Source organism: Vipera berus (assembly GCF_964194415.1).
Source record: "Vipera berus genome assembly, chromosome: 2".
NCBI lineage: Eukaryota > Metazoa > Chordata > Lepidosauria > Squamata > Viperidae > Vipera > Vipera berus.
In genome coordinates this window covers 70,798,734-70,811,529 of record NC_138203.1, presented here as the reverse complement: position 1 = coordinate 70,811,529, position 12,796 = coordinate 70,798,734, and the positions used below count along the sequence as shown (strand labels likewise).

The 12,796-nt window shown below is 42.0% G+C and overlaps 1 protein-coding gene across 1 annotated transcript in view; it reads right to left on the bottom strand.

The window, feature by feature from the left end:
• The window catches only part of LOC308663837 (transient receptor potential cation channel subfamily M member 3-like), a gene marked incomplete at both ends in the record, with an annotated part of 274,581 nt that overhangs the window by 12,296 nt on the left and 249,489 nt on the right, over positions 1-12,796 (bottom strand). Inside the window, one exon of the mRNA XM_081320572.1 lies at positions 1,167-1,338. Within this exon, the coding sequence (XP_081176698.1) occupies positions 1,167-1,338 (172 nt within the window). The remainder of the gene's footprint in view (positions 1-1,166; positions 1,339-12,796) is intronic.

Below are 12,796 nucleotides of genomic sequence, written 5' to 3'. Positions count from 1 at the left end.
TGTGCATATGTGACATTTGTGAACTCATTCTAATAAACTTCTTTACCAAGGCCAGAAATGGTATAAACATATACAAAAGCAATTCATTATAGGTGCATAATATTGTCAATTCGCACTACATCTGTTACGTGGTAAATGAGAAACTAACTTTCCATGGGATCTGAAGTAAACTGGAGTGCTTGGCCATAATTTATATCTAGTTACAGTTAATATAGTTCCACGTTTCCTAGCCTAGTTTCTTCCACTCTCTCATTCCCTTCCTTTCTCCCTTCTCATGTTTTCTGATCCAGAATTGCAGCCAATGGTATAAACAAGCAATTCTATTTAAATTTTAAGCAATATTATTTTATTTTGTTTTACAATGAAATACAGGTATTCTTGTACCTGTATACGACCACAACTGAGCCCAATATTTCTGTTGTTAAGCAAAATAGTTGTTAAGTGAGTTTTGCCCCACTGTACGACTTTTCTTACCACAGCTGTTAAGTGAATCATGGCTGTTCTTAAATTAGGAATATGGTTATTAAATGAGTCTGGCTTCCCCATTGACTTTGCTTGTCAGAAAGTCTCAAAAGGTGATCACACGATCCTGGGACACTGTGACCGTCATAAATATGAGCCAGTTGCCAAGAGTCCAAATTTTGATCATGTGACCATGGAGATGCTGCAACGGTCGTAAGTGTGAAAAATGGTTATGTCACTTTTTCAGTGCTATTGTAACTTTGAACAATCAGTAAACTAATGGTTGAAAGTTGAGGACTACCTGTATCTCTTTTATATCTTTACTTTTTTATCATGGATTATGCTAATTTTAATTTTTAAGTATTCCATGTATTTAATATTTTTATAAGTTAGTAATTTAGGAATTATCGTATTTCATTCACAGAGCATTTTTCATAATTCAGTCAGTTTTTTCTAGGTATCAACACTTTTGGCATTCTAGTATTTGTATTTTATTGATCAATTATATTCAACTCTATTATACCATGTTCAATTCTGGTTAATGATGATAATAAAGATATGGATGTACAGTATATGTGTGATCCATCATTACTAGAAGAGATATATTAAACATTGTTTCAAATAACAGTCTTTTTACTATTGTTATTTTACTATTACTATTTGATACCATGATTGTAAGAAAAAGTAGAAAGTGAACCGCTCACTTGTATTTATCTTTTGAAGAGAGATGTGCTTTTCCAACTGTCTGCGAAGTTTAACTTCTGCACCATATTTTCCTGTGGTTCCATTATCAGCCAGAATGAAATGAGAATGCATACTGTTGAGTACTGTCAGCTTACTCATTGGATTGGACATTGTTTGATATGGTCGGACTACCTGCATGAGTGAAAAAAAGAGAGAGAATATAATCACAGGTTGTTTTAGTAGCGTGGAAATCCTGATAAAGTCTAGTATTGAGGTAACAAGCCAAGACCAAGCTGCTGAAATCAATTTTCCAGCACTTCTAAAATTCAAGTACTGTTGGAGATTTTCCTACTCAGAATATCAATAATAAATTATTGTCCAGATATAATAATAGAAAAGTGATATAACGCTTTTAAAACCTTATTTAAAAACAAACCCAACCAACCAGTGTGAAATTTGATTCTGTATAAATATTCACAAGTTGGATTTATTTAAATTATAATTATGGAAACTGAAATAGAATTCCAGTAATATTATGTTTTTCACAGTTTAAAAGAATATAAAATGGGCAGGGGGAGTAGGGCCTATTTGATGACATTATGTACAGTATGTTTACCAGTCAACACTATGTCATTATACAAGAGTACCATTTGTGCAATTACCTCATGATATATGTTGTGGCTTACAGATGCTATTTGATGCTATTTATTCAATTTCTATAGCCATCCAACTCAACCAAGAGAGTGGGAGGCTTACAATTCTAAAATGATAAAACAATTAAAAATATGAAAACAATAAAAAACACCCATTCAAATAAATAGACCATAAGTAGCTGTGACCAGATGTTTTGTACTAACTCTCATCAGTTCCAACAATCATGGCCAATGATAATGAGTTGTGGGAATTGCAATCCAATAACACCCTACAGATGTAGGGCATCAAGTTACTTATTCCTTTGCAAAAATAATCAACTTTGCAGCCGGTTTTTCTGTTAACTACTTTTTTATATAAATATGGTAGATAAATGTATAACAAGTCAAATTGGTTGCAAATAGATATAGAAGTTTATAAATTCTGGGCCTAATTTGCAAGGGGAGGAAGCTATCATTGTTTCAATATTTTCATTAATATTCAACTGGGGGGAAAACAATATATGTATATATGTTTTTGGTTTTTTCTTGTTAACGAACATTTTTTATGTGTTTGTCTAATTTTGTTTTGTTTTTGTAAGATTTCTTTTTCTTTTTTTGGAGTTTGTATTTTAACTTTCTGGAAAAAATAAAAATTTATTGCTAAAAAATTTAGGGGCTAAAATAATCAAGTTTATTTCTTATATACCGTAGTATATATACCTATATGACACATTGCCTCCTATATCAATAATCTTCAGTTCTTAGAGAATATGAGTGCAAAATGCTACTTCTCTCACGTCCTGTTCTGAAAAAAACATGTAAACATAGTTTTACCATCTGGCCTGGGTATCCATTAGTGTAGGTATGGAAGCTGTTAGGGAAACTGACTGCTCCGTTCTGCAAATTAGGTTTTATGGTTTTAATGGCTTTATTCTTTTAATGTTTTTATTATTATGTTTTTTATTATTTGAGGTAGTGTTCTTTCTAAATTTTGTTCACTGCCTAGAGTTACATATGTGAGATGGGCGGCTATCTAAATTTCCCAAATAAATAAATAAATAAAAGCATAATATTGAATTAAACAGATGTGTGATCTGATTGCATTATCTTGTAACTTATCTATGAGTATATAACATCTTCCAAAATTATTCATTTGAAACATGATGTCATAATTTTCCCTACTATCACAAGACCTCCACTACAATGGAGAATATACTGTCTATAATGCAGGATCGGTTTACAAATAACATACCTACAGATCTATAAATCTGTGGTAATGCTTCATTGTAACCCAACAGCCACAAAACAGCAATGTACTCCTAGCTAAAACCTGGTGAAAACAGTTACACCATTGTTTTGGATTGAATTCTTGTTTTCTTTTTGTTGCTTACTCAGGTATAAAAACCAGTGGCTAAAGATGCATTAAACATATTTAAAGCTTTTTTTATAGCAAAGCAGATGCATTAAACATCTTTAAAGCTTTTTTATAGTAAAGCAGATTCTTGATTGTTGTTGTTGTTGTTGTTAGCTTCGAAGTCGTATCTCACCCATCGTGACCCCATGGACAATGTTCCTCCAGGCCTTCCTGTCCTCTACCTTCTTCTGGAGTCCATTTAAGCTCACGCCTACTGCTTCAGTGACTCCATCCAGCCACCTCATTCTCTGTCGTCCCCTTCTTTTATTGCCCTCAACCTTTCCCAGCATTAGGCTCTTCTCCAGTGAGTCCTTCCTTCTCATTAGGTGGCCAAAGTATTTGAGTTTCAACTTCAGGATCTGGCCTTCTAAAGAGCAGTCAGGGTTGATCTCCTCTAGGACTGACCGGTTTGATCACCTTGCAGTCCAAGAGACTCGCAGGAGTCTTCTCCAGCATCATAGTTCAAAGGCCTCAATTCTTTGGCGCTCAGCCTTTCTTATGGTCCAACTTTCCCTGCCATACATTGCAACTGGGAAGACCATAGCCTTGACTATACGCACTTTTGTTGACAGGGTGATGTCTCTGTTTTTTAGTGTGCTGTCTAGATTTGCCATGGCTTTCCTCCCCAGGAGCAAGCATGTTTTAATTTCTTGGCTACAGTCTCCATCTGCAGTGATCTTGGAGCCCAGGAAAATAAAATCTGTCACTACCTCCATTTCTTCCCCATCTATTTGCCAGGAATTGAGAGGGCCGGATTCCATGATCTTGGTTTTCTTAATGTTAAGTTTCAACCCAACTTTTGCACTCTCCTTCTTCACCCGCAACAAGAGGCTCTTTAGTTCTTCTTCATTGGTGCTGGTAGTGACCTACAAAGCCCTAAATGGCTTGGGTCCGGAATACCTCAGGGAGCACCTGCGGCCGGCATCAACTTCCCTGCGCCCAGTGCGCTCCCACAGAGAGGGCCTCCTCAGGGTGCCACCGGTCAAGGAATGTTGACTGGTGGCCCCCAGGGGGAGGGCGTTCTCTGTGGGCGCGCCGGATTTATGGAACCATCTTCCGGTTGAGCTCCAGATGGCGCCCGTCCTTCGCTCCTTCCGGCGCGATGTAAAGACTTACCTGTTCGAACAAGCCGGCCTGGCCTGATGGGTGATGGGTTTGGGTTTTTATTGCTTTTTATGTATTTTAACTTATTGTTATAGTTCTTGGGCATCTTGTTTAATCTTTTTTTAATTTTTGTATTCTTGTCTTTTAACATGTATTGCCCTGTTCACCGCCCTGAGTCCTTCGGGAGAAGGGCGGTATACAAATAAAATTATTATTATTATTTTCTGCCATTAGAATGGTATCTTCTGCATATCTTAGGTTGTTGATATTTCTCCCAGAAATCTTAATTCCAACTTTTGATTCATCTAGCCCTACCTTTCTCATGATGTGCTCTGCATATAAGTTAAACAGGCAGGGCGACAGTATACAGCCTTGCCGGACTCCTTTCCCAATTTTGAACCAATCAGTGGTTCCGTGTCCAGTTCTCACTGTTGCTTCTTGGCCCGCATATAGGTTTCTCAAGAGACAAATAAGATGGTCTGGTACGCCCATCTCTTTAAGAACTTGCCACAGTTTGTTGTGATCCACGCAATCAAAGGCTTTAGCATAGTCAATGAAGCAGATGTTTTTCTGGAACTCCCTAGCTTTCTCCATGATCCAGCGTATGTTGGCAACTTGATCTCTAGTTCCTCTGCCTCTTCGAAATCCTGCCTGTACTTCTGGTAGTTCTTGATCCACATGCTGCTGGAGTCTAGCTTGTAGGATTTTAAGCATAACTTTACTAGCATGTGAAATGAGTACAATGGTGCGATAGTTTGAACATTCTTTGGCACTGCCTTTCTTTGGAATTGGAATGTAAACTGATCTTTTCCAATCCTGTGGCCACTGTTGAGTTTTCCAAATTTGCTGGCAAATTGAGTGTAGCACTTTTACTGCATCGTCTTTTAAGATTTTGAATAGCTCAGCTGGAATACTGTCACCTCCACTAGCTTTGTTGTTGCTCAACTTTTCTAAGGCCCACTTCACTGCACATTCTAGGATGTCTGGCTCGAGGTCAGTGACCACCTCATCGTGGTTATCAGGGACGTTAAGCTCATTCTTGTATAGTTCTGTGTAATTTTGCCACCTCTTCTTAATCTCTTCTGCCTCTGTTAGGTCCCTGCCATTTTGGTCCTTTATCATGCCCATTTTTGCATGAAACGTTCCCTTCATCTCTCCAATTTTCTTGAAGAGATCTCTGGTCCTCCCTATTCTATTGTTTTCTTCTATTTCTTTGCACTGTTCATTTAAGAAGGCATTCCTATCTCTTCTAGCTATTCTCTGGAATTCTGCATTCAATTGGGCGTATCTTTCTTTTTCTCCCTTGCCTTTCGCTTCCCTCCTTTCCTCAGCTATTTGCAAAGCTTCCTCAGACAGCCATTTTGCTTTCTTGCATTTCTTTTTCTTTGGGATGGTTTTAGTTGCTACCTCTTGTACAATGTTGCGAACCTCTGTCCATAGTTCTTCAGGCACTTTGTGTATCAGATCTAATTCTTTAAATCTATTTGTCACCTCTACTGTATATTCGTCAGGGATATGGTTTAATTCATACCTGGGTGGCCTAGTGCTTTTCCCTATTCTTCAATTTAAGCCTAAACTTTGCAACGAGAAGCTCATGGTCTGAGCCACAGTCAGCTCCTGGTGTTGTTTTTACTGATTGTATAGAGCTTCTCCATCTTTGGCTGCAGAGCACATAGTCAATCTGATTTCTGTGTTGACCATCTGGTGATGTCCATGTGTAGAGCCGTCTCTTGGGTTGTTGGAAAAGAGTGTTTGCTATGACCATCGTATTCTCTTGACAAAATTCTATCAGCCTGTGCCCTGCTTCATTTTGTACTCCAAGGCCAAACTTGCCTGTTATTCCGGTTAACTTTTGGCTTCCTACTTTAGCATTCCAATCCCCCATGATGATAAGCACAACATTTTTTGGTGTTAGTTCTATAAGGTGCTGTAGGGCTTCATAGAACTGGTCAATTTCATCCTCTTCAGCACCGGTAGTTGGGGCATAGACTTGGACTACTGTGATATTGAATGGTTTGCCTTGGATTCGAAGTGAGATCATTCTGTCATTTTGGGGATTGTATCCCAGTATTGCTTTTCCTACTCTTTTATTGACTATGAAGGTTACTCCATTTCTTCTGAGGGATTCTTGCCCGCAGTAGTATACCTGATGGTCATCTGAATTAAATTCACCCATTCCTGTCCATTTTAGTTCGCTGATTCCTAAGTTGTCGATGTTCAGTCTTGTCATCTCTTCTTTGACCACGTCTAGCTTGCCTTGATTCATGGATCTTACATTCCAGGTTCCTATGGAGAAAAAATCTGTACAGCATCGGACTTTCCTTTCACCACCAGATACATCCACAGCTGAGCACCCTTTCGGCTTTGGCCCAGTCACTTCATTCTTTCTGGTGCTATTAGTACTATCCCTCTGCTGTTCCCCAGTAGCATATTGGACACCTTCCGACCTGAGAGGCTCATCTTCCAGCGTCATATTGTTTTGCCTTTTGGTACTGTCCATAGGGTTTTCATGGCAAAGATACTGGAGTGGATTGCCATTTCCTTCTCCAGTGGATCACGTTTTGTCAGAACTCTCTGCTATGACCTGTCCATCTTGGGTGGCCCTGCATGGCATAGCTCATAGCTTCATTGAATTATGCAAGCCCCTTTGCCACGACAAGTCAGTAATCATGAAGGGGAGATTCTTGATTATGATAATATAAAAATAATTTCAGTTATTAATTCACCACTAGCACCACTTATTCTGCTACCAATAACAATGTAGGCTTTGCTGACACACAAAAGGAACAAAGGCAAAGACAGAATATTACATTTTGTGGCTTGATTAGTACATTACTAAACAATTCAAATCCTGTCTGCTACATATAGGGCTTTGATAAAGATTTCATTTTGTTTCTTTCTTTAGAGCCCTCAGATACTCATATAATCCATTGCTATTTCCAAGTTAAAAGAATAGATAAAAGATGTTTTCTACTATGTGGGATGAATTAATCTAAAAGTATAGTATCGTAGAATGTACAGATTGGAATAGAATTTGGAGGTCATCTAGTTCACCTCTCCCTGTAGTGCAGGAATCCATCTGTATAGCATATCGTATAGCTTCCCCACTCTCTCAGAGATGGCCATCAGACCTACGCCGCCGTTTCCTTAATGACGGGTCCTGGGACCCCGAGAGGTGGCATGGCGCCAAGAAGAGGCTCTTGGGTTTTCTTTTAAAATTTTTTGAAGGGTTAGGGAGGGGGGAGGGTCAGGCCCAGCAAATCGAGGGGAAGATCCCACCGGACCTGTCTCAGCCTAAGTTGGCCAATGGTCGCGGCAATATGAGGGCCATGGAGAGTCTTGTAAACCAGGGGGATGGGACAGGGATACCGATCCCCACAGTAATTGGGAATGGCAGCAGATGGAGGAGCAGAGGGTCATATCGTATTCTGAGATCACGCCCACGCTATCTTCTTGCTGTGGCGCGCTCTGACCCTCTGGCTCCCGCTTGCTGCCCTGGGGAAGAGGGAGGTCTGACTCCTGAGCTCAGGCTGATCTATTTTAATGCCAGGTCTGTTGTGAATAAAGCTCCCCTCATCCATGACTTGATCGAGGAGGAAGGCGCAGACCTGGCATGCATCACGGAAACCTGGCTGGGCCCAGAGGGAGGGGTCCCTCTGACTGATTTATCCCCCCCAGGTTTCCGTGTGCTACATCAACCTCGAGCTCAGGGTAGGGGAGGTGGCGTGGCGATCGTTATCAGAGAGACCCTCCATCCGCGGGAGGCCACTGCCCCTCAGATAGACGGATGTGAATCCCTCCTCTTAAGGTGGGGTCCTGGTGGTCAGTTGGGCCTACTTCTGGTATACCTCTCTCCAAGCTGCACAGCAACGGTTCTACCCAAGCTACCTGACGCCATCTCAGGATTGGCGGTCGAATTTCCAAAGCTTATGGTACTGGGAGATTTTAATCTACCTTCCCTGGGCAGTGCATCAGAAGTGGCCCGAGAGTTCATGGCCTCCATGACGGCCATGGACCTTACTCAAATTACTCAGGACCCAACTCACGAGGGAGGAAACATGCCGGATCTAATTTTTGTCTCTGGGCAGTGGCTAAATGGGCTGGGTGGGGTTACTCCAACATCACAACCCCTGTCATGGACAGACCACTACCTCCTGCGGTTGGGCCTCCGTCACGTCACCCCCCGATGTCAGGAAGCGGAACCGACCAGGTGGTTCCGCCCCAGGCGCCTGATGGACCCAGATAAATTCCAGATGGCGCTTGGACCGATTCCCACCTCCCTCTCCCACAACCCGGCCGAGTCCTTAGTTAATGCCTGGCAACAGGCTGCTTCGGAGGCGCTCGACCGCGTTGTCCCTTTGCGGCCTCTGACCCGGCGCAAGTCCCGACTCGCTCCTTGGTTCTCCAAGGACCTGCGGGAGATGAAGCGCCAGAGAAGGGGCCTAGAGAGCATTTGGAGAGCCAGTCGGTCCGAGTCTGACCGAACACAGTTAAGATCCTTTTCTAGATCCTATCTTGTGGCAATGAGGGTGGCAAAGCGCGCCTACTTCACCACCCTCATTGCGTCCGCAGATAATCGCCCGGCCGCCCTATTTAGAGTGGTCCGCTCCCTTTTAAGTCAAGAGACGGGAGAGGACCCCCTACATGGACGGGCTGAGGAATTTAGTAAATATCTGGTGGACAAAATTGCTCAGATTCGGGCTGGTCTGGACTCTGACTGGGCAGTATCTAACGAGAGGAAAACGATGAAGTTGGCCAAGTACATTTGGGAAGAGTTCGATCCTGTGACTCCGGATGAAGTGGACAAGATCATGGGGAAACTAAGTGCCGCCACATGTTTGTTGGACCCGTGTCCCTCCTGGCTAGTCTATGCTTCTCGGGAGGTTACACGAGGCTGGCTCCTAGCAGTTATCAATGCCTCACTGAGTGAAGGGTACTTCCCTGCTGCCTTGAAAGAGGCGGTGGTAAGGCCCCTCCTCAAGAAACCGGCACTGGACCCAGCTGTTTTAAACAACTTCCGTCCTGTCTCCAACCTTCGCTTCCTTGCGAAGGTCGTTGAGAGCGTGGTGGCACGACAGCTCCCTTTGAACCTGGAGGAAGCTGAATATCTAGATCCGTACCAATCGGGTTTCAGACCGGGGCACAGCACGGAGACGGCATTGGTCGCGCTGGTGAATGATCTCTGGCGGGCCCGAGATAGAGGTTATTCTTCTGTCCTGGTCCTATTAGATCTATCAGCGGCTTTTGATACCATCGACCATGGTATCTTACTGCGTCGTCTTGAGGGGCTGGGAGTGGGAGGCACCGTTCTGCGTTGGTTCTCCTCCTACCTCTCGGACCGTTCGCAGACGGTGTTGGCAGGAGGGCAGAGGTCAAGCCCTAGGCCTCTTAATTGTGGAGTGCCTCAGGGTTCGGTGCTCTCGCCCCTCCTGTTCAACATCTATATGAAGCCGCTGGGAGAGATCATCCGTAGCTTCGGGGTGAAATATCATCAATATGCTGATGATACCCAGCTATTCATCTCCACCCCGAACCAACCCAGTGATGCCCTCGATGTGATGTCCCGTTGTCTGGAAGCGGTACAGATTTGGATGGGAGAAAACAGGCTTCGACTCAACCCGGCCAAGACTGAGTGGCTGTACATACCGTCATCTCGTTTAGTCCAAGAGGTTCCATCTCTGACTATAGGAGGAGAGATGTTACCTCCCATTGATAAAGCACGCAATCTGGGCGTCCTCCTAGATTCACGACTCAGTTTTGAAGATCACATGGGAACCGTGGCTAGGGGGGCATTTGCCCAGATTCGTCTTATATACCAATTACGCCCCTTTTTGGACCGAGATGCCCTACGTACAGTCACCCACGCACTCGTTACCTCCCGTATTGATTACTGTAATGCTCTCTACATGGGGCTGCCCTTAAAGACCACCCGGAGGCTTCAGCTGGTGCAGAATGCAGCTGCGCGGGTTGTGATGGGAGCTTCCCGATACTCCCATATTACACCCCTCCTGCGGGAGCTGCATTGGCTACCAGTTGCCCTCCGGGTGAGATTTAAGGTGCTGGTACTTACCTTTAAAGCCCTACATGGCTTAGGTCCGGGATACTTGCAGGACCATCTGCTGCCGGGAACAAATTCCCATCGTCCAGTACGCTCACACAGAGAAGGCCTCCTCAGGGTACCGTCAGCTAGGCAATGTCGGCTGGCGACCCCCAGGGGGAGGGCCTTCTCTGTGGGAGCACCAACCCTATGGAATCAGCTCCCCCCTGAGCTTCGGATAGCCCAAAACCTCCAATCCTTTCGCCGCGGCCTCAAAACACACCTGTTCCACCAAGCTGACCTAGACTGACAGGCATCTTAATTAATTTATATTTAGTATTTTTAATTCATTTTTAAATTCTCTAATTTTTTATTGCACTGATGTTCTCAATTTCATTTATCTTGATTTATGCACTTATTATATGTTTTATTGTGAGCCGCCCTGAGTCCTTCAGGAGATAGGGCGGGATATAAATCCCATCAATAAATAAATAAATAAATAAATATCGTGCAGATTACCATCCAGCTTATTAAAGGAGCAAAGGAGAATTTGCAGCCTTCTGAGGCAGTTAGTTTCATTGTTGAATAGTAATTACCATTAAGATTGGGGTTTTCTGTCATATCCAACCAAAATCAATTTCTTTGTAAGACCATTATGTCTTGAAGAGCTTCAGAAACAATTCCTATCTTTGGACTTCTGGTTTGCCATCGGTGCCTCCAGACACATGGAGGCGAACTCCGTCTTCAGCATCCAATTTCATCCCACTGGGGGATCCTGGAAAAAGTTGAAAGTCGCCCGGTAGGGGCGACGAGTGAGGAGGGGATTCCTGCTTGATTGCGGGAGGGCAGCAGCCCTCCCGCTTGATCCGGGGCAGCTCTCCAAACCAGCGGGGGAAAGACCGGCCATAGCAATATGGCTCATCATTAAGCTGCTGAGACCCAAAATCAAAATTACTACCAAAGCACCTTTAAAGCAACACGGATGAAACTGGGTGAGATCTGATCTTCTCTTTAAGACTTAAATATCTTTCCTGCAAAAGCTGCCCTAAGTATTTTTTCCCCTGTGAGGAGAGAGGGAAGAGAATTCCTGCCCCACCCTCTAAGGACAGCGGTGATTGTCTACCCAGGGGAAACAAAGCAATTATAAAAACAACTTTAATCTAATTGGATGCATGTACTTTCAAAATTTGGGGACAAATTTTTTCCCCTAAAAGTTATCTTATTCCTATTTCTACTGGATACACTGATTTTTATCTAAAAAGAAAAGAAATAAACTTGAAAATTATAAAAACGGAGGACTTAAAATGTTTTAAAGTTTGGTATTACAACTTTTTATTGCCTAAAAGGGACTTGGCTTGAAGCCCAGACTTTAAATAAAACTTTTTTGACCATGATACCACCAGTGAGAAACTCAGCTGTAAAGAGAATTTCTGGGCGGCATAACTGGCCTGCTTGAACTATGAATGTAAACCTCTACTGACTTTCAGAGTTATATGTGGGGAATTGCTTTCTTATCTCTTTATTTGAGGAACATTGGTTATTATATGAGATGATGAAATACCTTGGATTATAAAATTTTACTTGACAAACGACGTCTACTATAAAGGCTACCTATAAACACATGAAATAGAGGTCCCACAAAATTATTTTTAACGTCTGATTTTAAAGTCCTCAACTTAATATATTATTAAGAGAATATGGATGAAGAAAAGGAAAAGATCCTTTCCATGTTGAAAGCAATACATGAAACCATTCTTTCAGCAAAATAAGACCCAACATAAAAGAACAAGATGCCAGCTTAAATACACAAACCCAAATCTTGACTACAACCAAAGGATTAACAGCACAGAACATAACAGAAGAAGTGGAACAATCAAATACTAAGACAGAGGACTCAATTGACCAACAAATACAGTTAATGAAAAATCTAGAAAAGGGAGTGACAAGACTGAAAATGGAAAAGACTTTCTATATAAATCAGAAGAAATTTGAGAAAGAAGAACAGATTGAATGGAAGATAAACATATCAGGACAATCATTGGGAATTGGAATAATAGGGCGAAGATTTAATGAATACAAATGGGCTAGCCCTTCCAAAAAAAATGGCAACTAAATGGTCTCTCTTATTTCAAATAATATATACAGTATAATAATAGAGGGATATCTATTTGATGATCTAAAAGCACTGACATGGAAGGCTAGTTGGCAAAGGAAAAAAGCCAGAATAAGGCTGAAGAAAATTGGGGTTCTGATTTATTAGAGGGGATTTCATATTACTAATTAGAGGGTTAAAGGGAGAAGTTGAGATAAGGGGAATTTTGGTCATTAAATTTAAAATATTTGGACACTAGGATTCTATTTGTTTAATATTTAAAAATTGGACCCAAAAGAAAAATATATATGAATATGTTTGATTTTTTGATTAACCCAGACAATATATATAATGGTTTTGATTTATTAAAG